The sequence below is a fragment of the Aspergillus costaricaensis genome, assembly GCF_003184835.1.
Source record: "Aspergillus costaricaensis CBS 115574 unplaced genomic scaffold BO79scaffold_7, whole genome shotgun sequence".
NCBI lineage: Eukaryota > Fungi > Ascomycota > Eurotiomycetes > Eurotiales > Aspergillaceae > Aspergillus > Aspergillus costaricensis.
In genome coordinates this window covers 201634-225977 of record NW_020291807.1, presented here as the reverse complement: position 1 = coordinate 225977, position 24344 = coordinate 201634, and the positions used below count along the sequence as shown (strand labels likewise).

The 24344-nt window shown below is 52.0% G+C and overlaps 9 protein-coding genes and 3 non-coding genes across 12 annotated transcripts; 6 read left to right on the top strand and 6 right to left on the bottom strand.

The window, feature by feature from the left end:
• Positions 1–3266: 3266 nt before the first annotated feature.
• Positions 3267–6386, top strand: BO79DRAFT_243739 (putative ubiquitination network signaling protein; the record flags this gene model as incomplete). Its single annotated transcript, XM_025685313.1, has 1 exon — positions 3267–6386. One exon carries the CDS (start codon positions 3267–3269, stop codon positions 6384–6386), a length of 3120 nt encoding a protein of 1039 aa, XP_025542265.1.
• A 626-nt stretch (positions 6387–7012) lies between these two features.
• BO79DRAFT_t58 lies at positions 7013–7117 on the bottom strand. Its single transcript has one exon. It is a non-coding gene; the product is annotated as a tRNA-Ser (tRNA).
• Positions 7118–7514: 397 nt separating this feature from the next.
• Positions 7515–7619, bottom strand: BO79DRAFT_t57. The gene has a single exon. It is a non-coding gene; the product is annotated as a tRNA-Ser (tRNA).
• A 549-nt stretch (positions 7620–8168) lies between these two features.
• On the top strand, positions 8169–8273 carry BO79DRAFT_t66. The gene has a single exon. It is a non-coding gene; the product is annotated as a tRNA-Ser (tRNA).
• Positions 8274–8597: 324 nt separating this feature from the next.
• BO79DRAFT_285743 (flavin reductase family protein) lies at positions 8598–9619 on the bottom strand (the record flags this gene model as incomplete). The annotated part of the gene is made up of 3 exons (XM_025688391.1): positions 8598–9396; positions 9460–9500; positions 9552–9619. 3 exons carry the CDS (start codon positions 9617–9619, stop codon positions 8645–8647), a joined length of 861 nt encoding a protein of 286 aa, XP_025542264.1. The 3' UTR covers positions 8598–8644.
• Positions 9620–9838: 219 nt separating this feature from the next.
• BO79DRAFT_207788 (mitochondrial 54S ribosomal protein bL31m) lies at positions 9839–10619 on the top strand. Its single transcript, XM_025682247.1, has one exon. It carries the CDS (start codon positions 9939–9941, stop codon positions 10437–10439), a length of 501 nt encoding a protein of 166 aa, XP_025542263.1. The 5' UTR covers positions 9839–9938; the 3' UTR covers positions 10440–10619.
• A 322-nt stretch (positions 10620–10941) lies between these two features.
• On the bottom strand, positions 10942–13054 carry BO79DRAFT_190273 (sorting nexin 1; the record flags this gene model as incomplete). Its single annotated transcript, XM_025680722.1, has 6 exons — positions 12904–13054; positions 12783–12842; positions 12232–12707; positions 11801–12181; positions 11150–11752; positions 10942–11097 (listed from the first exon to the last, which is right to left on the bottom strand). The coding sequence occupies exons 1-6, from the start codon at positions 12935–12937 to the stop codon at positions 10942–10944; spliced, it is 1710 nt and encodes a 569-aa protein (XP_025542262.1). The 5' UTR covers positions 12938–13054.
• Positions 13055–13353: 299 nt separating this feature from the next.
• Positions 13354–14619, bottom strand: mde1 (methylthioribulose 1-phosphate dehydratase MDE1). Its single transcript, XM_025684540.1, has 3 exons — positions 14252–14619; positions 13707–14182; positions 13354–13645 (listed from the first exon to the last, which is right to left on the bottom strand). The coding sequence occupies exons 1-3, from the start codon at positions 14384–14386 to the stop codon at positions 13528–13530; spliced, it is 729 nt and encodes a 242-aa protein (XP_025542261.1). The 5' UTR covers positions 14387–14619; the 3' UTR covers positions 13354–13527.
• A 534-nt stretch (positions 14620–15153) lies between these two features.
• On the top strand, positions 15154–17613 carry clxA (calnexin). Its single transcript, XM_025679431.1, has 5 exons — positions 15154–15505; positions 15567–15849; positions 15906–16036; positions 16107–16760; positions 16817–17613. Exons 1-5 carry the CDS (start codon positions 15380–15382, stop codon positions 17309–17311), a joined length of 1689 nt encoding a protein of 562 aa, XP_025542260.1. The 5' UTR covers positions 15154–15379; the 3' UTR covers positions 17312–17613.
• A 499-nt stretch (positions 17614–18112) lies between these two features.
• BO79DRAFT_285738 (CoA-acylating methylmalonate-semialdehyde dehydrogenase) lies at positions 18113–20479 on the top strand. The gene is made up of 3 exons (XM_025688390.1): positions 18113–18966; positions 19044–19681; positions 19742–20479. Exons 1-3 carry the CDS (start codon positions 18219–18221, stop codon positions 20156–20158), a joined length of 1803 nt encoding a protein of 600 aa, XP_025542259.1. The 5' UTR covers positions 18113–18218; the 3' UTR covers positions 20159–20479.
• BO79DRAFT_207783 (uncharacterized protein) lies at positions 20470–21687 on the bottom strand. Its single transcript, XM_025682246.1, has 4 exons — positions 21479–21687; positions 21380–21421; positions 20831–21280; positions 20470–20773 (listed from the first exon to the last, which is right to left on the bottom strand). The coding sequence occupies exons 1-4, from the start codon at positions 21530–21532 to the stop codon at positions 20651–20653; spliced, it is 669 nt and encodes a 222-aa protein (XP_025542258.1). The 5' UTR covers positions 21533–21687; the 3' UTR covers positions 20470–20650.
• Positions 21688–22332: 645 nt separating this feature from the next.
• BO79DRAFT_168514 (dynactin subunit 2) lies at positions 22333–23988 on the top strand. The gene is made up of 3 exons (XM_025679430.1): positions 22333–22418; positions 22495–22554; positions 22633–23988. Exons 1-3 carry the CDS (start codon positions 22380–22382, stop codon positions 23965–23967), a joined length of 1434 nt encoding a protein of 477 aa, XP_025542257.1. The 5' UTR covers positions 22333–22379; the 3' UTR covers positions 23968–23988.
• Positions 23989–24344: the final 356 nt, after the last annotated feature.

Sequence of the window (24344 nt, the reverse complement as noted above, 5' to 3'; positions counted from 1 at the left end):
GCCATCCGGCTTGGTCTAAGACATGAGTGGCAACCTTTGAAGAAATGATACTAATGCTAAATCTAAACATGTTGCTGTTCTCTTTCCTGGAGAAGATATCTGCCTATAAGTCTCTTCAGCTCGTGTGTTGGCCTTCCTATATCTACCTCTATCAACCATCAGGAAAGCACTAGCATAACCTACGTTGACTGTACGAAAGCTTCTGCATCCGTCTGTAAAACCTTCATCCTGAGATTCTCTGTGGAGGTGTAGCGTCGATGTTTTGTCAATCGGTATGTCAATTGAAGAGCCCGGTTGACTCGGCTCGGTTGTCGGCAGCTGATAACTACTTACCTCTTGAGGCCGAAGCTCAGGTCCACAACCGCCATGTGATGCTTGGCCTAGCTCTCTTTACTATGGAAACTGATACTCAGGCACAATGTTTGGCTGCTCTTAACTTCTCAGGCTACAGGTATACAGAGGAGTTGATAGCTACGCTGGCCAGTCATCTAGAGAAGTTTCACACATAGTTTGTGCTGTAACACATGAATCATGGTTGCCGTGGAATCCGATTGCAATTTGTTGGTTCGTCACGGCTTGACCCGCTCCATTTGCGCCACAGAGTCTCTTCTAGACCCTCCCGCCTAGTGCCTCTGATCGGAAGCTTTGCCGGATCGGTATCAGTTCCAGTGTCCCAGTTAATTGCTTGGTTTTCCAAGCTTTGACGCCGGTCTTGGGTTATGAGGCTCACCACAGGCAAAATCGTTTACCTACGAAAAACAGCAGGGTAAGTACATCTTGTCTCGCACTGTAAATACTACTAGCATCAAGGGTCCAATACCCTGTGTTACAGCCACAACGACAAGACAAATGGACGGGATATCCCTGGTAATCATCTGACAAGGCTTGCGGGGCTCGACCGGCAAACCCTTCAATTTAGTCAACGCGTCTGTCCACTTTAGGGTAGAAACGGTCGATCATCCATCCGATTCCAAGGCTAGTCGATCTCTGTCCGTGAAAACGGCAATCAAGTCAGGATACTTGCCTATCGAGCTGCAGCCAGCCCGATATCCGGCGTATGACGAACATTCCAATTAGCCTGTGATTCTAGGCAAATTGCCTGAGCAGCGACAATTAAAGTATCAAGCGCCCCTACGGGGCAGACCAGGCGAGAAAAGCGATGATTTTGCTAGTGTGGAGATGTTTCGGTGAAATACCGCTGTTTCGTATGATACAGTATTTCCTATATATAGCTGGGCAACAGCTGGGTATTGAAGCTTATCTAATCTCACACCTACTGCCTTACCACAAGATGTCGTCGTCGTCAGTCTTCGACAATATTCCGATGGAGACGGGCAATCCCCCAGATTGTCGGTGTCAGCTTGCTTTTTTCTTCGGGTCTCGTGAATTGCAATTTTGGTCCTTTTAATCTCCATCAAGCAGGGAACCAATGGCATGATAATGATCTCCTTACAGGGTGCTGTTTCGGACTTGGCACGTATAAGCATTACGAGCATCATTTATCAGCTGTACAACCTCCCACGCAAGTGTCAACTGACAAGTCCAACGGGCCCCCCATATGACTAGAGAGCTGGGCAGGATATGCTTATCTTGACTTGCAAGTCACGAGCTAGACGACATATGGGCTTCTTCGTCTGCCCGTTTTGAACTCTACGCAATTCAGCTGATAGAGAGATAACCAACCGGGTTTATGCAATATGGACGGCACATATGACTACCCACGGCCTGGTAGCTGCCAATGAGTTGGTGATGGTGTTGACCATGGTGAGTTTTCACAGTTCTGTCCAGGGAATTGCCCACGCGAACAACCAAAAGCTATCCCGTGAAGGATGGGATCGCCAGATCGTCCTGTCTAGTTTGGGCCCTAAAGTCCTGGATTACCCGATAAAGCACGACCCCGGGTCTTGTCAGTGGTTAGCGGGTAAGACGTGATATGTAGGGTGACTGCGTGAGAAGGAGGGGTAAACGGACATTAACTGGCGCTGATTTCTGCGAGCCTATGAATGATGGCTGCAATAGGAGGGTAAGGTCAGAATGAACACGTAGTCCACCCCCGGCTTACGAGGCCGGCGTTCAGCAACCATCAGTCCATAAGTGCTTTAGACCGGGAAGCTTAAGGTCTGGTTGTTGCTAGGTGACGGGGGTATTACAGCTAGCCTACATGCGCAGATTGGTTGACATAGTTTTCTCTATTGATCTGTTGGGAAAGTCAAGTGAAGATTTGCTTTTGTTGCTTATGAGCATGTCAAGGGAAAGAACAGCACTGACTACATGAATCCGGACGTAAGCTGCCTTGCGTTGACAGGAGGCTTAGATCCCAGCAGCCTGCGCAGAGCCGTCAAAGAAAATAATACTAGCTGTTCGAAGCAACTAGTGGCTGAGATTTAGCCCCCATATCAATGCCTCGAGCCGGTGCCGGTGCCAGGAAGCAAGCTTACTCTTGAATGATGTGGCTGAAGAGCCAGGTGTCAATTCATGCCCGTAATAGTCTGTTTTGTGGACACGGTTGTTTGAAGATCCAAGCAACTTCAACCTTCGCCAGAACAAGAGGTCCCATTGGTCTCTTTAGCATCCACGATCTCCGTGGCTGGTCTCAACCTCCAGATCGCCCCAAAAATCGGTCGAGGGAAAGGGAATCTGGATAGCCAACCAGCCAACCGGAAGACAGCGCAGTGAGGGTACGTCATGTAATGTATGATAAATGTCAGTAAGGAACCTCCTGTATCTGACAGGGTATGTATGATACCGTGACAGGGAAGGGTATTATATGTAATGCCTAAGGCACCCACATCCGGATTGGCTGGAGGTTGGCCGCCTTGCTGCCTTAGCGGGATTCCCTCTCGACGATCCGTTTCCAACCTTTCGTCGTTTCGTCTTTTTCCCGCCTCGTCTATCCAGACCCAAAAGTCTACCAAACCTCATTCATTTTTCCCTTCTCTTTCCTCCCACCTTCTCCCCCGCCACCCTCTCTTACTCACCCTCTTCCATATCCAATCCGATTCACTCTGACTTTCCTTTTCTTAACCTAGTCCTTACCTCTACCGATTCTCTATCCCCTCTTGTCATTCCTTTTCCCGTTCGCTTCCTGGGTGCTACCTCCCCTCCCTTTCCTTTCCCACTCTCATCACCCCTTCTTCTCCCCTCTCCCACCCCCCCAACTCTTCTATTTCCCCGACGCTGTCTCCGTCCTCAATTCTCGCCTGGTCCAAGTCCTTGGCTCCTTCCTGCCAAGCTGACTCGGACCTGGGTGTTAGGCTCCCTCGTCCATGCCACGTTCATCGGCCACGGCTAGGAAGAGTCATAGCAATCGGCATGAGAATGGTCTCGTCGGTCCCGGAAAGAAAGTGAACAAGCAAAAGTCCAATGGAAATCTGAATGGGAACACCAACGGCGCCTCTGCCCCGAACTCTGGTCCCTCCACTCAAGTCGACTGGCCCGCATCTCGCTCTTCCAGCGATTCGGCTTTAACCTCATCGGCAACCACGGCAAGCAAGGTCAACGGCTCGGCGGACACCTCGAAGGCGGATGGCAACGGGCGCGGCTTGCTGAACGGGTATGCTAAGGGTAACGCGGACATGTCTTATGGCCAGACGAATGGCGCCGTGCCCCAGAATGGCGGACTTGCCGGACAGGCGTCGCGGCGAACGGAGAAGCCGGCGACCGGTTCCAAGAAGTCGGGCTCTATCAATCCACTCCAGCTCGCGTCGACGATCCTCAAGTCCTGCCCGATGTACGACACGATCGCCATTCTGATCTTCCTTTTGCAGCTGCCGCCTATGGTTCTCACTCTGGTTCAGTTCCTCTTTGCTTCCCTGACCTTCATGCCTCCTAGCGGTGCAGCGTCTGGCTCCTTGACCTCCAACTTCGACATCTTTCAGGGCCCCGCCGGAACGCCTTCTCTTGGCACAATGATCGCCATGGATGGATTCTGCTTACTCTTCTGGGGCCTATTTATGTGGACATGGGCGCAGAACTTTGCGCTCGATTTAGCTCACGTTCAAGTTGCCATCACGCTAGGTGGAGGAGGTTCGGGGAAGAATGGAGGGGTCAATGCTCTCTGCGTTGGCATTGTTCTCGTATTACATCTTATCCGCAGTAAAGGTATACAGGATTTTGTTATAGGTCATCTGCTCTCCGCCAAAATCGTCTCGCCTGATTTCTTATCGCAATATTCACATCTCATGCCCCCCGAGTTTCGTCGCACGGAACCGCAAAGCTCCCCAAGTTGGATGCGCAGTCTCCTCGCCGTTCACATCTTGGCTCAAGCAGGCACCGCCATGGCAAGAAGATCGATGGCGAAAAACCGGTCACCGGCTCCCCCTCGCAACGGCAAGCGCGTTGATACCGAAGCCTCTGCCGGGTCGCAGACACAAATCGATTCTGCGTTCGAGTCCGGGGCTAGCGTATCTTCCTACATCGGTGCCGATGGTCAACTCGTTACGCCGGCAACTCATAAGGATGGCAGAGATAGACTCATGTCGGCAAAGAAACGCAGAAGGCAAGCCAATCAGGTCCGGAGCCGTCAACCGTTCTGGGCTGCACTCGCAAGCACGAAGGTGACGGTGATGAGGGAATATGAGCATTCTAGGGCCCTCAACAAAACCGGCAGGGGCCTTATGATGACAGAAGAGGATCTTCAGGGCATTTCGTTGGATGATGGACTTGTTTGGATAACCGAAGTCGATAGCTCTACTATCAAGTTTGCCGCGGGTGACTTCACGTCCGTGGATGATCCCGCGCTTTCCGGTGTCTGCGCAACTACTCGTGTGGGAAATGATGAAGCGGAACCTTTCTACGTCTGTGTTAACGGCGCATTGTGGGCAACGGCTACGATCACCAAGGTGCAAGACGCTCCGAAGGGGTCAAACACGGTACACTGGCGGGGCGAAGTCTCGGGACTTGCTCCTAACTGTGCCTACACTTGCTCCTTCGTGCGGAGCGATACTGATGAAGAGATCTGTGTCATGAGCGTCAAGACACCTGCTGCAACTGACGCGGAACAAGGTAAGGGAATACCTCGTTTGGCCTCCGGTTCGTCCGAAACAGCTGGCTCACATCGGCCACCAGCAGTCTCTTCGATCCCAACTCCTCCGCAACCTTCTTATCGTCCGTCATCACCGACCACTACGCTCAAGAATTCGATCATCAACGCCGAGGTCAAACTGAATGAGAAACGCGCCCGGTTAAGGAAAGCCAAAAACGACCACAAACTCGTCATTTCCAAAATCAGGAAGGAACTGGATAACTACAACCATCGTCTGCAGAGTGGTACCGATGAGAACCGACAGAAGCAGCGCTCGTTACAGCTTGAGAGAAACATTAAGCAAACGGAGGAAATCACAGCCGCTCTTGAAAGCCAACTCGACAATCTGGAGAACATTCCCGAGGAAGAACTTGAAGAATGGTCGACCCAGAAGTCCAAGTACGAACGGGAGTTGGAACAACTCAACCTGGCTAAGGAGGAGCTCGTTTCTGCTCGGGCCGCTGTTGCTCGTGAAGTGTCGTCATTGGAGTCGGAGCTGAACTCGGCTATCCAGCGAAAGGAACGTCTTCAGGGCCGCCGTACTAGGGTCAATGAACAATACGAGCGGATCGTCTCTGCCAACGCCCAAGGCTTGAATGAGCGGGAGCGCCGTGCTGCGGAACAATTTGCTCGGGAGCAGGACCAGGCAAAGTTAGAGGCCAACTTCAACGAGCAGTTTGCCAGCATCAGCCAATCCGTGCAGGAGTACCAGATGCGCACCAACCAATTGTGGCAGCAAGCTGCTGCTATTGAGCAAGCCATCCAGCAGCAGCAACAGCAGATGCTCTTGGATTCTGCCCCGCTTACTCCCGAAGGGAACCTGCCTGGCACCAACCCTCTGACTGAGGCACCTGGCATATCTTTGGGAGCATTGACAACGACTGCGCCCAGCACCCGATCTCTCCTGGGACTTAGCTTTCCCGCGCTGAAGTCTAGTCCGCTGCAGCATGCCTCGTCCCCTGTTGGTGCCGCTTCGTCTCATCCGACTAGCCCAACACAGCCACCTTCCTATTTGCAACACTTCCCGACTTCCCCGCTTGGTAACACCGGCAACTACTTCGATACGGATTTCAGCTACCGTGACCGGTCTTTTTCCAACCGGTCTGCGCACAGCAGTCTCTACGGTGCTGATTTCTTGGACTCTAATCGTCGTGGTCCCTTCCAGCTTGATCTTTCCGACACGGTCATCGAGAAGCGGATGGATTCGGGCTCCGAGGGGGTAACTCCTAACCCGATCATGAGACCCATCTCCACCCCGTTCCAGCGGGCCGATAGTCGTGGTAGCGGAAGTGGAAGCGGAAGTAGCGGTGCAAGCGGTAGTGGAAGTGGCAGTCCCAGCTCGACGGGTGGTAAGGGCAACTAGGCGAGGTGAAGGGACAAGTCTGTGGTTCTCCATGAGTTCCATCTGGCTTGTTTCGGGTTGCGTTATGGTTCCATTTCCTGCTTGGTCGTGTTCATCTTCAGACGTGATGCTCAAGGTTGTATGGTGGTTTACCTGCTTCAGGGTTCCTTGGCCCAGACGAGTCCGCGGCCGCCGTGTGTCTTCCATCTTGGTATTCCATCGCCTGTGAACAAAGAAATCTTGTGTCATATGTAGAGCCTATTCATAATTTGCCGAAAAGCCTGTTTCTGCACATTTTGTGGTTCCATTGTAGATGTCCATTTTAACGGTAGCATCGTAGCTGGCGTAACCCATGAGTTGCTGGTCAACAATCAGCTCCTTGTGTATCATTTAGACCATTCTTTATCTACTAAGTAGTATATATTCTACGCCTTAACATCACTATAATACTTAATTCGTAACTGCCATTCGCACCGTCTTACACAAGTATTGGTAGACATAGATTCTTACATACCCCATAGTGTATCCTCATATCCCTCCACAACTGCTCAGAACAGACAGTCAAGACCCTTTTATTCTATTCAAGTACCAAAAACAAAGAAAGGCAGGCTTGTATGTAATATATAGAGCCAGCAAAAAGAAATATGCGACACCTCTGGGACTCGAACCCAGGCGGGCGAACCCACAGGCTAAACAGCTAGTACGGTGAGGTAGTAGCAGGCCTGCGCCTTAAACCACTCGGCCAAAGTGTCTGATTGGTGGATTCTCTTCTAAACAGCTATATAACATGCCGGAAAGCATGCTCGTCTCTATGTTTGAGAGGGTTAGGTAGACAACACATCTTCGGATATATGGAGGATAAGCCCGTCTAACAGTATCAAATATTGAACTAATATGCTACTTCGAGCCATCGATCAATCTGATAAAATTACAGTAATAGATGTTATCATTTTACCAGCTGAGGAGGGTTAGTGGTTCTGGATAGTAGGCAGGGCAGAAGCTAAGTACTTCGTAGCTACCCTAAGAGTTAGTACATAAACAGCAGGCACCTTCCAGATCCCTGTTAAATAGACTGACACCATTAACAAAAAGAAAATGGACTACTATCGATATATATGTGTATATATTCGCCACACAAAAAGAATTTTTCGACACCTCTGGGACTCGAACCCAGGCGGGCGAACCCACAGGCTAATCAACTAGTACAGGAATGTAGTAGCAGGCCTGCGCCTTAAACCACTCGGCCAAAGTGTCTAGATCTGATTAAGTGGCGGCTGGAAGCGACTTGGAGCTGTGTAGAGCAGTAGTATCTCAGGAGTGGACATCTTGACATAGTGCTGTATTTCAGAAGGGCTCTTGCTCCCCGAAATTTTCCAGAAAAAATAGCATTATTGCTGGTGATTTCTAGGATTATGCGCAATTGTATTTCATATCTCCTATCACTCTCGCATGCCGTGTAGGGAGCGGACGGAACAATTGGACGATGATTCAACTTGGTAGGGCTGATAACTGGCTACTTACCTTCCGGAGTAGAGTGGCATGGCACATGCATCCCATCCCGCATACTGGAATTAACCATCTCTGCTAGGGTAGGGGTCATCACGTACATATGTGTGCTGTATAATGCAATTAGCCTAGCGTAAATATGTAGACATATGCAAGAGACCAATGGTAGTAAACACGGTATCTGATTCCTCTTAATGTGCCATGTATAGCTACTTTATCCTCATTATCAGCACATCATGGAATCTATTACCTTCAGGATAGAGAGTCACTAGAGGCAGCCTCGCCACCATCCAATCAGACACTTTGGCCGAGTGGTTTAAGGCGCAGGCCTGCTACTACCTCACCGTACTAGCTGTTTAGCCTGTGGGTTCGCCCGCCTGGGTTCGAGTCCCAGAGGTGTCGCATATACGCATTTCTTTTTGCATTTCTTTTGGTGATAGGCATTTAGATCACGATGCTTTTTGTTTTTTGTCATGATTTCTTATGGTACTTTGTTCCTATGGCTAGGGAAGGTGGCTACAGGTATGATGATTGCATATTTTATGGTATGGAGAATTTTATGATCGATTATTCCTATGTACATGTAATGGAGATATTGCTTGTGAGATCCAGCCGAAACCTAGGATATCAAGTATGTGTAATATACAGAAGTAAGTGACTTCTTGACAGGCTACCAGCACTCTAACAGTATGGTGTGTGTGGCTCGTATCTAGAGCATCGGGTAATATAAGTGGAGAGAGGCTTGAGTGACCACGGATTCTGAAAGCCGTCTTTCATATCTCGTGGCCCATTTCCCAGAAGTGAGTATTTGCGTACGTCAGGCAAAGGTCTCCAGCCTTTGTCTCGGAGTCAAGGCTCAACAGCTCTCCTGAAAGCGCTCGAACAACAGTTCCCACAACGATCGTATGGTCCTGGACCTGGATACTCTGAGGGTGAAGCTGACACTCCAATACGAACGGAAAGTCTTCCGGTCCCGTGGTCGTAGCATCCTGCTTCCTCTGCAACAACGGAAGAGGTCTCCCCGAGGTCTCATCACCACGAAGGGAATGTTCATGCGCAACGAACTCATATTCACTCTTCCCCTCTAAGAGGGACAAATTGTGGTTGCCCTTAGAGAAGTCCCGTGCAAGGGTAGCGGTTGTCTGTCGGGGAGCGAGGAGGTGTACAAGGAAGCGCTTCGACGATTGAAGCGCGCTGAGCGTCTCGGAGGGCCGGCGCACGTTGAACGATATGACGGGTTCCGGACTGAGGGTAACGGTGTTGAAGGAGGAGACGGTCATTCCGCGGAAGGCCTTATCGGCCGGACCGTTGGGATCGGTGGCCGTGATGATGGCGACAGGGTAAGGAACTCGTCTCATCAAGAGGCGGACTTGATCGGATAATGAGGCGACATCATTCTTCGTATGCCGAGCCCCTTTCAAGTCGGATTGGGAATTACTAGCGGCTGCGGCGACTTTGGTGACCGTTCTGCGGGATTGCAGTTGACCGTATCGGAGAGCTGTTCCAATAGATGGTGCGCATTGCCCTTTACAAGGAAACAATCAGTTAATGAATACCAATTGAGAGCATACCGAGTATCCCAACTAACCTGTGAATTGGCCCACCGTCCGACAGGCCGCAAGTATAGATCTAGAGTAAGGAAGCATTATTATGCCGCGGCGGACGGAGCTCGCAGCTCACGGAAAGACGGGCAGAAGAACAGAGGTGAGAAAAGCAACAGAAAGACTCTCGGAGCCCTCCAAAGTCATCATGAAGACACAGACAGAAATCCCTCAGCGGTTCAATGGGCAACCATACTAGCCATCAGACTGTAGCAGGCAAATTGATGGGTTCAAACAAAGTCGAGTTGAAACTCCGCGACAAGAAAAAGAGCAACCCACGGGATGCTGACATAATCCCCGTCGTTCCGCCCCGAATAATTTGTCTTTGGCCAAAGACAGACCGGAAGATCACCGCAGCGTCGCAGTCTCCAGTCCAATTTCTCCCACCTTGGCCCGGTATATTCAATCACCTCGCGGGCGTCCTCTCAATCACCGATTTCTCTTCCGGTCACCAAAAAAGAAAACCATGTCCCTCAGCACTCCTCTCCGCCGCACCGCGGCCACCACCTCCCGTGTCCAGACCTCCACCAGCTTCATCTGTTCGCAATGCCGACATGCGTCTCTCCTTCGTCGTCCTAGACGCCCTTACCAATTCACCCAGCTGATTACCCTGACCGACGGCAGCACCTTCACCCACCGTACCTCTTCTCCTCTCCCCGTCTACCGCTCGACTCGTGACACGCGCAACACTCTGCTCTGGAATCCTACCTCAAGCAAGCTGAAGAGCGTCGAGGATGATGAGGCTGGTCGATTGGCGGCTTTCAGAGCTAAGTTCGGTCGCAGCTGGGATGTGAACACGTCTGTGGAGGACTCTTCCAAGACGACGGACAAGTCGGCACAAAGTAAGGAGGCTGCTGCTGCGGAGGCTGCTGCCGCTGCTGAGGAAGAGGACGACAACTTGCTGGATTTGATCAGTTCATTTGGTCAGGAGGAGCAGCAGGCTTCTCAGAAGAAGAAGAAGGATTGATCTGATTGATTGATTTGATTGAGTTGGATTGGATTGTGCCGGGGTGTATGTATGATGATAGTGTGGGCGATTTAAGGACCTTTTATTCCACTTTCTTTTTTTTTTCTCGATGTTGTTGTTATACGATACAGATCTTGTTCGGCTTTATGTACAGTACATCATACCATTTAAATGGAGTTTCAGCATCGGTGGTTCAAGACTTGTTTTTTCCTGGAGTGTAGCCATTGCACTGTCTTTGAGTCGATGTGAATGAACATGATAAAAGCCATTACTATACTACATTGGAGAAGCCATTGATATCAGGGCGCTGCTATAGTGATCCATCCCATTGAATACGTATAAACGACTCGCCATAAGAAAATGAACAAACGTGCGCCGCTCCTCTCAGTAAGCAGGCAAAGTGATAATTAACGTTGCGTAATACCGCAAAGTGGAGGGTGGAGGGGACATCAACAAGTCGTCGCTTTTCTTTTGTACAGAGTCTGACAGGTAGGGAAACCGCCTATGCCTCCTCTGCCGGAGTAGCTTCAGCGGTTTCCTCGACTGCAGGGGGCGCCGAAGCATCGCCAACTCCTGCGGTGCCGTAGAGGGGATTTCCTTCTTCACCCGCATCCAGCTGCAAGAGGAACGTTTCCCAAAGCTCGATCAACTGTGAGACCTATGTTAGCAAACATTTGTGACAATTGTATACTGGAAAAGTAGCTGCTCACCTCTTTTTGGGCTTCCACTGCACTCTCCAAGAAGGTCTCAACCCCAGATTTGAAATCCTCCACCTTCTCCTTCTCGAACCGCTGGAGCTCATTTCGCATAAGCCGACCCATATCCTCGAATAGTAGCCGAGCCTGGTGAACCTTTCTCTCGGCATCGGCCACATCGGCGTTGACTTGGGTCAGACGATCTTGCTGCGTCTTGCCCTGCCTGAGGAGCTTCTCTTGCGTATGTTTGCGCTTCTGCATTTCCGCTTCCGCCGCGTGCCAGCTGTGAAAAGCCTTCTGGCGCTGGGAGAAAGCCGTCTTCACACTTCCAATCAAACGAAGATACTCGTCGATTGTGATTCCCAGAGTGAGAACATCCTGTTGAGCTTGGCGTTCGTACAGCTCCCTTATGCGTAGCTGTAGGTCGGAAAGGCCATCCAGGGGGGTAGAAAGCGCAGGAGACAGCTCGACAGCTGCCAATGCATGAAGGGAAGCCGAAAAGTCGCCAGCAGCTTCAGCCAGTCCTTTGCGCTGCGCCACCACTGTGTCGACCGATTTCATCAATGCCTTCAACTGATTCTCCAGGGCGTCCATGTAGATCTTGCGGTCATGGAACCACTGAAATTGTCAGCACGGCTACCTGCTCGCACTCGTAGACAAACTTACATCATCGTGCTCGACGAACTTTCCACCACCACCGACGTTAATGCCAAAGGAACTGAACATGCCCTTGTTCTGGCCAAGGTCAGGTTCCCTGTTTTCCTTGTTCTTCACGTCCATGTTGAAGGTTTCGCTCTCGAGGAAAATCTTAAGATCGCCATCATGCTGGAGAATAGGGTGTGCCGCGATTTTGTTCAGCATCCGCTCAAGAGCAGCCCTCCTAGACTCGACGAAGTTCGTGTCGAAACGGCCCACCGCTTGCTTCTCCGGAGGAGGGGGGACAACAACACCGGGGTTGTTGTTGTGCATTGAGTTATAGAGCCACAGGAAGTCACGGTATCTGCGGCTGACCGTAAACTCCGGTTGTCGGTAGGCTTTGGAAGTCGTCTATATGTAGCATGAGCAGTGTCCCACAGCATCCCACTAGAACGACATACCTTGGTTCTCACTTGATACACAATATGACTGCTGGTGAGGTCTCCAACTTTGTGCGGATCGCCGACAGTGATATCGAAGGTCGGGTTCGCAGCCTTTTCCACGCTAATACTGGGTTCTGATTGCCGTTTCGCCCCTTCCGCCTCACTCGGGGGTTGTACCGGCGGAGGTCCTCGAAATCCTGCACCATCCTCTTCCAGATTCACGGAATCCGCCAAGCCAGTTCCTGCGGACGCTTGGGAGGCAGATGATGTGGGACGAACATTGCGCCCTGAGAACTCCTTCTGCGGCGGGGCAGGTGCCTGCTCAAGGGGACTAGTTTCCGCCTTATCCCCGAGCGGACCAAGGGGATCAAACGAGTCATCCACCGCCTCTAACTTCGTCGCTTGCGCATTGATCCTTCGGGTGCCTCGCGGGCCTCGTCGTACAGGGGAACGGGGGGCACTGGGGCTAGCTTGTTGTGTCGGTTGGTCGGGAGCTGGGAGATGTCGTCATCAGGTTAGAAAGCTCGGACAAGAGGGACAGGGATGCAAGATGCTCTTTAGGGACATACACGTTTCCTCTGCTTCAGATCGGGATGCTTGATGGGTGGTGCTCGATTGCGAAGGCACGTCTGCATACCTGCGTTAGACGAAGCACGATGCGATTGTATCCGTGACTGCCTGATTGCTTACCGCCCCACGGGGAGTCACCAGCGTCGAGATCCATGAGAGACGTGGGTATCAAACTGGGATAGATCGAAATTCAAGAGGTATCAATTAAGAATAGGAATTAGCTGGAGAATCGAAAGACGGCGTGAGGGGTTGGGGAGAGACCGCAGTCGGGGAGTTGGAGGGAGCGACCAGGTTGCCGTAGTCCGATGATCCGCGCCGTTGTCCAAGTACGGATTAGGGTTCCCCCGCCAAGCTTGATGGAGGACCTTCAGGCTGACCTCCATTTGAACTTGCAACTCTTCCCAATGTTTCTCTATATAAATGTCTTTTCTGCCTATACAAAGACATGTGGATTTCTATTCAATGCTTACAGTCAGTTTGGTGAACTCAAGCACTTGGCAAGGAACACACTGGCCTGCTGGATGGATTCTAATACCAAGCCAGTACATTCCCCGAGATACATCCTAAGCACTCAAATTCCCAGCCCCTGTTTCTTACAAAGAAGTACTGGAGTACAGTATTTCTTCAAGTGTATCAGTTATTTATTTCATATGTATCATCATCATAGCCGTGCGGCCCAATACAGAAGACCTCCAACTGCTGGACTACACAGAATTGAGCGTTTCAGCGAACAATTCCTTCAAACTACGTTTCTTTCACCCAAGGAAGACCAAGCTTGTGCATCTCAACAGCAAGCTGGAACAGGTAGTCTAGACTCTCGCACTGAGTCTTGGCTTTGACGACGTCGTCTCCCCACACATAACTAGACACATACATGAGCCCGCCGTCACTCGAAAGTCAAGGGTTAGAAGATGAGAACTTACATTCCGTGTCTCCGCACAAGGACAGCATAGGTGTCCGGGTATTCCTCCATCGCCTTCTCCAAGCTTCCCGTGAGGTCTTCCTCAAATGCGGTGTTATCGATGATCGGGATGCGAAGAGTATCGAAGAACCCCATCATGCCCTTGCCCTTGCCACGGGGGATACCCTTGATCTGCTCAATGTTGCTGATTTCAAAGCAGGCGTTCGGGCCCTTTTCGCGCTCAACCAGGAGGGTCACCAGGACCGCCCACTGAGAATGAGTGTGGATACAGCAGCCAGCCCCGCGCTCAAAAGCGGCAAGGAACAGTGGCGTGCATGCCGAGGGCTTCAGGTCGAGCGGCTTGCGAATGTATTTGCGATCGGACGGAGGGTACTTGGGCGTAGGGAATTCCAAGACGAAGATGTTGTCGGATTTCATCATCTCCTTCTGCACACCGGAAGGAGCGATGAATATATGGTTATCGCGACGAATGGAAGTCTAATGCATAATAAATAGTAATCAATTAGCGGTTAATCACGATCGCTCTAGAGGTGCAACATTGCTTACCCCGCCACCAGTACCGGTGACCCAGCCCCAATTGTAGAACCGGCGACAGAGATCAGGGATCAAGTTGGCGGGATGCTCGGGGTCAGACGACTGGACCAAATGGTCATTGTTCTCCTTTTGGATTTCTTGGGCCATGGCGATGGTTATTGCGCGTGGTTGGAAGATCGATTAGATAGGAAGAGACAGCTCGGGGCGATCGGCTTTAGAGTGGTTGTCACGAATCCTCTAGCGCTAAATCTGCAGTAGATATTCCCTAGATCCTGCGCTGAGAGAGATAGAATATATATTGGAAATACAGCGACACTGCCTTGAACGTCGTACAGGTGAGGCAAGAGGATGTTTGACAGAAAAATAAAAAAAAACTGTCAGGCGGCGGGGAGGGGAAAGCAGAAGCAAATCACCTCACTAACGCCTTTGGGTGGATTAAGGTAGCGGGGGGAAGTGTGTTCGCGCCATCGCCGACCATTGGTGGACAAGCAACGGAAGAAGGAAGTAATCCATCTAGTAGTCTGAACAGCGTGAGTCTCTGTAAATCATAGTTCCCAAGAGAAGGAATAACCGGATCTTTTATGTAGGTCATTAAAAATGGACCACAAGGTCCTTTACTTCATCCAGTAATAATACCTACTGTAAACATTCTTGAGCTGCTGAGAAATAAATTACATATGACAGTGACTGGATTCCAATTCCATGAACTGCAATTCTTCTAGACTCTGGGTCTAGTACTCACTAAATTAAATACATCCCGAGGAACGGACAAATACCAGCAGCCGATTTGCACCCGCAGAACATTGGAGAAGCGCGACTAGCCAGATCGGGCAGGCGGGACCTTTCCACAAGGAGCAGCGGCAGCGGAAGAGGCCACCTTGAACTTCCCAGCTTCATGCATTACCTTGCGTCTTCTTATATAACCATCGCTCCAACGGTTCCCTTCTTCCTCTTCTCCTCTCCCTTTACCTTCCCCGTGCAGCTACTTGACTGTTGAGCTTGCCTTCCTCTCTCTCTCTGATCCACATTCCCCCTCTCCGGAGGTTCAATTGCTGGTGCGCTTTGTTCGCCTTTGTTTGTTTTTCTTCTTTTCTTCCTCTCTCGGACGTTCTGGTTTAAGAGCGCCGGTCGCTATCCACCATGCGTTTCAACGCTGCTTTGACTTCTGCCCTGGTCTCCTCGGCCTCCATCATGGGCTATGCCCATGCTGAGGAGACTGAGAAGAAGCCCGAGACCACCTCCTTGGCCGAGAAGCCTACTTTCACCGTGAGTATCTCCGCAGACCGACAAGAGGTGCTGCCGCGCCCTGCTAACTACGTGCTTCCAGCCCACCTCCATCGAGGCTCCTTTCTTGGAGCAGTTCACCGATGACTGGGACTCCCGGTGGACTCCCTCTCACGCTAAGAAGGAGGACTCCAAGTCCGAGGAGGACTGGGCCTATGTTGGTGAATGGTCCGTCGAGGAGCCCACTGTCCTCAAGGGTATGGAGGGTGACAAGGGTCTCGTCGTCAAGAACGTCGCTGCCCACCACGCCATCTCGGCCAAGTTCCCCAAGAAGATCGACAACAAGGACAAGACTCTGGTCGTCCAGTATGAGGTGAAGCCGCAGAGTAAGTGTGACAATTGCTGCGCATGCTCGGTGCTGGGACGCTAACGATAGTCACAGACTCCCTTGTCTGCGGTGGTGCCTACCTGAAGCTTCTCCAGGATAACAAGAAGCTCCACCTCGACGAGTTCTCGAACGCGTCTCCTTACGTGATCATGTTCGGTCCCGACAAGTGTGGTACTACCAACAAGGTAAGAAGGATCTTGCTAAACGCTGCTTAGTGCAGGCGACTGCAACGGGGACTAACAGCTAGTTTCTTAGGTTCACTTCATCTTCCGTCACAAGAACCCCAAGACCGGCGAGTACGAGGAGAAGCACCTTAAGGCCCCTCCTGCCGCCCGTACCTCCAAGGTCACCTCCGTCTACACCCTGGTCGTCAACCCCGACCAGACCTTCCAGATCCTGATTGATGGCGAGTCCGTCAAGGAAGGTTCTCTCCTTGAGGACTTCAACCCCCCTGTCAACCCCGAGAAGGAGATTGACGACCCCAAGGACAAGAAGCCCGCCGACTGGGTTGATGAGGCCAAGATCCCCGACCCTGAGGCTACGAAGCCCGAGGACTGGGACGAGGAGGCTCCCTTCGAGATTGTCGACGAGGAGGCTACCATCCCCGAGGACTGGCTTGAGGACGAGCCCACTAGCATCCCCGACCCCGAGGCTGAGAAGCCCGAGGACTGGGATGATGAGGAGGATGGCGACTGGGTTCCTCCCACTGTTCCCAACCCCAAGTGCCAGGACGCCTCCGGATGTGGTCCTTGGTCTCCTCCCATGAAGAAGAACCCTGACTACAAGGGCAAGTGGTCTGCTCCCTTGATTGACAACCCCGCCTACAAGGGACCCTGGGCTCCCCGCAAGATCGCCAACCCTGCCTACTTCGAGGACAAGACCCCCTCCAACTTTGAGCCCATGGGCGCTGTAAGTGTACCTTTCCATTGTAAGGCTTAGGCTTTGAGTGACTAATGATGATGCAGATTGGTTTCGAGATCTGGACCATGCAGAACGACATCCTGTTCGACAACATCTACGTTGGCCACTCCGCCGAGGATGCTGAGAAGCTACGCCAGGAGACCTTCGATGTCAAGCACCCCGTTGAGCTGGCTGAGGAGGAGGCCAACAAGCCCAAGCCTGAAGAGAAGGCCGCCGAGCCCAGCGTTAGCTTCAAGGAGGACCCCGTGGGTCACATCAAGGAGAAGGTCGACAACTTTGTCCGCCTCTCTAAGCAGGACCCCCTCAACGCCGTGAAGCAGGTTCCTGACGTTGCCGGTGGTCTTGCCGCTGTTCTCGTCACCATGATCCTCGTCATCGTCGGAGCCGTTGGCGCCAGCACCCCGGCTCCTGCTCCCGCCAAGAAGGGCAAGGAGGCTGCTGGTGCTACCAAGGAGAAGACCGGTGCGGCCACCAGCTCCTCCGCGGACACTGGCAAGGGTGGTGCTACCAAGCGCACTACCCGCTCTTCTGCCGAGTAAACCGGTGCAGCTACCAGTGGAACAGCACGCAGGGAAGAAAGGAGAGATAAAAGGCGAAAAAGTCTAAAACAAACAAACAAACCAGGGATATCCCAACTACATTGTGTTTTTATTTTATACCTCTGTTGCAGCGTTCAATCAATGATTCATTCTGATTCCATGGTGGAAATGCTAGTGGGGCATCAGCTACCGCCTATACAAGGAAGAGGATAAGCAGACCTCAATTGGGGGGTTTCTTTGGGAGGAGGTTAATGCAAGTGAAATGTGTAAAAGTAGCCAAGCTGCAGAATTCTACTGTTGGTTTCTCTAGTTCACGGAATGATCGGGTAGTTCTTGTAACTTTTCCAGCGGTGTCACAATTTTGTGACCGATCGTCTTGCGGTCCGAGGTTCCTATACACCACACCGTCATCGGAGAAGGGCCGACGATACCCGCCTGTTACTTGCACAGAAGCTTCCATCCCCGAAAAGACTTGATGGAGGTATCGCAGTTTCCATGAAGGGCGAATGTAGCTACACTGGGACTATCTACAAATAGCTTATAGTAGTCGGCAGTAGATGCTCTCTCCAGGCAAGTGATCTAAAATGCTGCGAAATTACCCCATAAAATGGCTGGATCGGGCAGGCAGTTCCGGGTGACTATGTGATTGGCTGGAGGCGCCGAGCGTTATCAGAACCTCGGCGGAATGCACATCAATACGGGGAAAGTACCAGACCCAGTATGAACCTGGTACCTGAACGGCCTCCACCGTATTTATCTACTTTGCCTCCCTTCCTGCTGTCCTCACCTCCTCCCCCTTGGATTATTTCCCTTGCTCTTGTCCGTGATTTGGAATTCTTCCTCAAACCATTGTCCTTCTGACCCCGATCATTCATCTCTCACATTTATTATCTTCCATCTTTGAATCATGGCCGCCCGTCGGTCTATTGTCCGTTCCATCCCCGCTCTCCGCGCCGCATCTCCCCGCACGGCCGTGGCCACCTCCAGATCTGTAGCTGCAGCTTCGGCCTCGCGGCGCCTTTCTACTGTTATAATGCCCTCGTCGTCCTCGACATCTTCTCCTGCAACATCTAAGCTCTCCTCATCTTCACCTGCCACCATGTCAGCAACACGTCGACTCCACGCCACCGCCCAGCAGTTCACCCCCGCAACTACCTCCGCGGCTACTACCGCCACCGAGTACCCGACGGACCATAGCCCCATCGCCAACCCCATCGACACTGCTAATTTCCTGGACAACCAGTTTGTTGCTTCCAAGGCTACCACCTGGATCGACCTGCACGATCCTGCCACCAACAACCTCGTTACTCGCGTGCCGCAAAGCACCGATGAGGAACTCCGTGCCGCCGTCGAGTCGGCCGAGAAGGCCTTCCCAGCCTGGCGCGCTACCAGCGTTATTGCCAAGCAGCAGATCATGTTCAAGTTCGTGAGCTTGATCCGTGCCAACTGGGACCGACTTGCTGCATCCATCACCCTCGAGCAGGGCAAGACCTTTGCCGATGCCAAGGGTGATGTTCTCCGCGGCCTTCAAGTCGCCGAAACAGCATGTGGTATTACCACCCAGCTCACGGGCGAGGTGCTCGAAGTGGCCAAGGATATGGAGACCAGGAGCTACAGAGAGCCCCTGGGTGTGGTTGCTGCCATTTGTCCTTTCAGTAAGTGATCCTGCAGTCATCCTGCAAGCTAGGTGACATTGTCCGACGCTAACCGCTCCCCCTCCCCTTCTCGGCAGACTTCCCCGCAATGATCCCCCTGTGGTGCATCCCCATCGCTACCGTGACGGGCAACTGTCTCATCCTTAAGCCATCTGAGCGGGACCCCGGAGCTGCAATGATTCTGGCCGAGCTGGCCCGGGAAGCAGGCTTCCCTCCCGGCGTCATCAACATTGTCCACGGCTCGGCCAAGACTGTCGACTTCATCCTCGACGAACCCGCCATCAAGGCCATCAGCTTCGTCGGTAGCAACCGCGCCGGGGAGTACATTTACACCCGCGGCTCTGCCAATGGCAAGCGTGTCCAGGCCAACCTGGGCGCCAAGAACCATGCCGCCGTAGTCCCCGACTGCAACAAGAACCAGACCCTGAACGCTCTCGTCGGAGCGGCCTTCGGTGCTGCTGGCCAACGGTGCATGGCTCTGAGCACAGTGGTCATGGTCGGCGAGACCCAGGAATGGCTTCCTGAGATGGCCGAACGGGCCAAGGCACTGCACGTCAACGGAGGCTTCGAAGAAGGCGCCGACCTCGGCCCTGTCATCAGCCCTGAAAGCAAGAAGCGCATCGAGGACCTGATCGCCAGCGCCGAAGAAGAGGGTGCGACCATCCTCCTCGACGGCAGAGGCTACAAGCCTGAGAAGTACCCCAACGGCAACTTTGTAAGCCCCACCCCCATCTATCTAACTGTAATCTTTCTTTAACTAACACGAACCCCACAGGTCGGCCCCACCATCATCACCAACGTAACCCCCGAAATGAAGTGCTACAAGGAAGAAATCTTCGGCCCCGTCCTCGTCTGCCTGTCCGTGCCCACACTAGACGATGCCATCGAGCTCATCAACAAGAACGAGTACGGAAACGGAGCTGCCATCTTCACCCGCTCCGGATCTACTGCCTCCCGCTTCCAGAAGGACATCGAGGCCGGCCAGGTTGGCGTGAATGTGCCCATCCCTGTGCCGTTGCCCATGTTCTCTTTCACCGGTAACAAGAAGAGTATTGCCGGTGGTGGTGCTAACACTTTCTATGGTAAGCCCGGGTTGCAGTTCTATACCCAGCAGAAGACGGTGACTAGTTTGTGGAGGAGTGAGGATGCTGTTAGCACTAAGGCTCATACCGTTATGCCTACTCATTCATAGGGGGTTTGTTTGTCGGTTGGTTGGACTGGGATTTATGATATTTAGGTTGCATCGGACATGATCGTTTTCTATTATAAAATACCATTCAGTTTATGATTTCGGGTTCCTGGCTGTATGGCATCGTTTTAGTCAATCGCATACTCCAATTCGTCTCTGCGTTCATCTGCTTATACTATCCTCGTGTGGATGTGGTCGATATTTTAACCGAAACGTGCTGTCTGCATGTGATCTAATATGGTCTTCTACGCGTTGTGCTACTATTCCAGTTTGGATGATTTACGAAATATATTGGGATATTGAAACATAATGATACTTTATTGTGTGGGGCATCTCTAGTCAGAACTAGTGCGGACAGTATGTCTGCAGTCACAGCTTGCAATGGAGCACCGCCTCTAGGGGTTTAGTGTTAGGGCAGTTCATACCCTGTCTGCCATGCATTCTTTTAATAAGACATGACAGCTTCCGAACAAGAGCATCTCACGTAGGATGCCTCTACTCAGTCCGTGGCTTTACGAAGCTGTAGACCAGCCGGGCCAGCTTGTAGGTTTTGCCCTTGACGACAGCAACACGGCGAGTGTAATAGCGCTTGCCGTCAATGATCTCGAAACCCCAGACCTATTTATCTTGCATCAGAAAATGTCAAAGGACGGAAATCATGAAGAAAAAACGAACCTGCTCGGCAGTCCAGCCGCTGTCCAGGTTCTCCACGAAGCTGAGATACCAGAGCCCCTCTCCCTCGCCAAACTCTTCACCGATTTCCTCAACAACAAAGCCCTCGGATGCACTTCCGTCGGCTAGAATCTCCCCTCTAAGGAATTTGTAGACCTGGGGATCGTCGATCTTGGTCTCAAATTCTGTATAAGGGCGCACCTTTCCGTCCTCGCCCTTGGATCCCCGGAAAAACCGCGACTGACCTTTGAGATGGCCAAAGATATGGTCGTCGTGCTCTCGTACCTTGTTGTCACTGATGCGTCTCTCGGTTGTACCTTTGATGCCACCAGTGACCGTCTGGTCGATGTCGATGTGCCATAAAGACGGATCTGCGGCATCGGGATACTCATGGATGGAGAGAGTAACTGTTGCGACACTGAGAGCCTTACGCATGAGCCAGCTCATTCCTTGCTATTCCATCCACGGCAGTATGTAAGCAAGAGAGGTATTGCCTTGAATTGTATACATGATTGACTTGTAGAGCCCACAAGGGTGGGGTGTGAGACTTACCAGCTCGAGAATGGGCTCTGAAGGGTTGGAGAGGGTTTTGTCCTAGGATCAGTAATGTCAGTATATATCTTAAGAAATTGAGGAAAGGTATCAGTGTACCATTGTCCACTCTCCATTGAGGGTCTTGAGGTTGCTGTCTGCGGGGGCAGCCATGGTGATGGTACGATGAGGGGTGATAGTGATAAGATACGGAAATTGAAAGTAGGCGGGTCACAGGTAAGAATGAGTGATGGGGATAATGATCAGGACGACAATTGGTCTAATTGACAGTGGTCGTACGAGAATGAGCTGGGGGGAGTGGAAGAGGAACTTTAATGGACGTGGACGGAGCAGCGCTGACAATCCGACTACTTATATGCTGCAGGAGTAACTACTAGATGGGGGCTTCATGTGATGGGCTCCTTCCATTTCTATCGCCGGACTGTGACTTCCGCCGAGGCATCTGACACGTGCCACCGCCTATTTCAGGTTGATTTGGCGACTGGCATTCTTGAGTAGTACTAGTAGTACTACTAATGGTTCGCCGTGGTAGACGTTGCTCCAGTCTGGTACAGATGGTGTGATGGATCAACCCTTCGGTTGCGGACTATTTATTTCCAAGCTGTAAATAATGGCCCGGAGTATTTGTTGACCGACTGGCATATCCCAGTAATTACTACATGTAGTAACCTCCTTCTAAAATAATAACATTATACTCAGATTAGCTACTAGTTGTACCCATACTATATCGCCATAAAAATCAAATCCAGCAATAATGTCTTTGTTCATGACAGGTAAACACACTGAAACACTCATAGTCAGGTACCCGTCTTTTTGAATACCACCATTCATGCCTCAGGCCACCAATGATGATGCCCCTTTCACGTGCCCGCCCGCGGAGGAGCCCCAAATCCACCCAGCATCAACTCTCTAAGTTCCACCTGCTGTGCTTCTGTAAATAAACCCTGCCTGTCCTTGTCTCCAGTCGGCCATTATCTTGCTATTAGAAAAGCAATTGGCCATGTCCTTCAATAGGAAGTATGCTGGTCTTCCCGACCTGGTACGTTACGCCCATCATTCCTCCCTCCTACCCCATCTCTATCAACCCGTCTACTAACATCGTTTGTTTGGGCCAGGATCTCGCTCCCGATATCTACGAGACCCCCGATCTGACCGACGAAGCATCCACCGTTCCGGTTAGCTACCCCGCCTGACGCCTGAGCTGGCCTTTGCAAAAGTATCCAACTGCTCATCCTTCATACTATATACCATAGACTACAACTATCCGCACCGCATCCAATGCAGACGACGATGCCGGCTCCAACTCCGACATCGACCGCCAGGGAATTAACGCAGATGAAGCACGCGCCCACTTCCTAGGAGCCACAGTCGACGCGCGCGATGTCAACTTCTCCGACAGCATCGCGATGAAGCGAAAGGCATACAAGAACAAGAACCGTCGCCGGCGCAGGAACGAGAACGGTCTAGAAGAGCCCGAAGACATCAGCGACAGCGAAGATGAAAGCCTCGAGAGGAAGCTCGCCCGGCTCCGCAGGGAAGTAGAAGAACTCAAAGACGAGATGGCCGCTCGACAGACCGAAACCGAACCAGAAGCCGCAGAAGGAAAAGAGCCCACGGACGACGGAGTCCTCGAATTGAGCCGCGCACTGGACAACCTCTATACCTCCCGAACCGACAACACAGGATCACACTCCGCAGCTACACTTCTAGCACAAAAGATCGCAACCAAATCCACATTCCAAACCGCTGCACCTAGCACTCAGAACGCAGACGCCACACAACAACCCGAACCAACAGCCCCCGCATCCTCCGGCGTCCTCGCCCACGCCGCAGCATTCGACGGCCGTCTCGCCCTCATCGAAGCCGCCATGGGCATCTCCAGCTCCTCCAACCCCTTCGTCAGCGACGGAATCTCCGAACCCGCGCTCCAACCCGTCCTCCCAGCCGTCGACCACCTCACATCCCGCCTCACCACCCTTATGAACATCCTCGTCGGCCCGAACCCCGTCTCCGCCGTGCCAACCATGGGCTCCGCACCCCCCTCCACAACCGTCACCACCCCGCATCTCGAGACCCTCTCCACTCGCGTGCGCAAACTCACCGCAGACACAGAAGCCCTTGCCTCCGCGCGCAAACGCGCCGTGGACGCCGCCAAGGCAGCTCAGAACGCGCGCATCGCATCCGCCGCTATTGAGCCCTCGGACATGTCCGTCTCGTCATCCTCCGCTACGGAGGTCGACCCGGCTGCTACCCAGCGCGATGAACAAGCTACCAAGATCCAGGCCCTCTACGCCACCCTCCCCACCATCCAATCCCTCCACCCCATCCTCCCAAGCGTGCTAGAGCGTCTCCGCTCCCTTCGCGCTATCCACGCCGGTGCAGCGCAGGCCTCCGAGTCACTCGATACACTGGAGAAGCGACAGGCAGACATGGCAAGAGAGATCGAGCAGTGGCGCGAGGGTCTGGAGGTAGTCGAGGAGAAGATGGGACAGGGCGAAGCAGCAATGAAGAGTAATATCGAGCTTGTGGAACCTTGGGTCCGGGGTTTGGAGGCGAGGTTGGATCGTTTGGAGGGGCAAGGCGCATGATTGGGGAAGATTGTGAAATAGTATGAACATATAACTACTAAGTTTCTTGTAACTGTAGCTGGTCGATAGTAGTACTGGGTACTCATATACCAATTTTTGTTTAAGCGGACTACAATTACCGTTAGTACCAATCATTTACACTCAATAGCGTATTCCAGAATGGGAACCTAAAGGACTCAACGCGGGTCCGATTTCAAGTAGATAAGTCTTCTATTTGGTGTTTTTTACGGCTTAATAACGCAGGCGGTCTCTACTGAGCCCGTGACGAATGATTTGTCTTATCACAACGAGATAAGGTATGATATATTAGTATACAGTAGTAGCAATTTCATACTCTGATACAGAGCTTGAAACGTACATAGAAACTACTTTTAGCC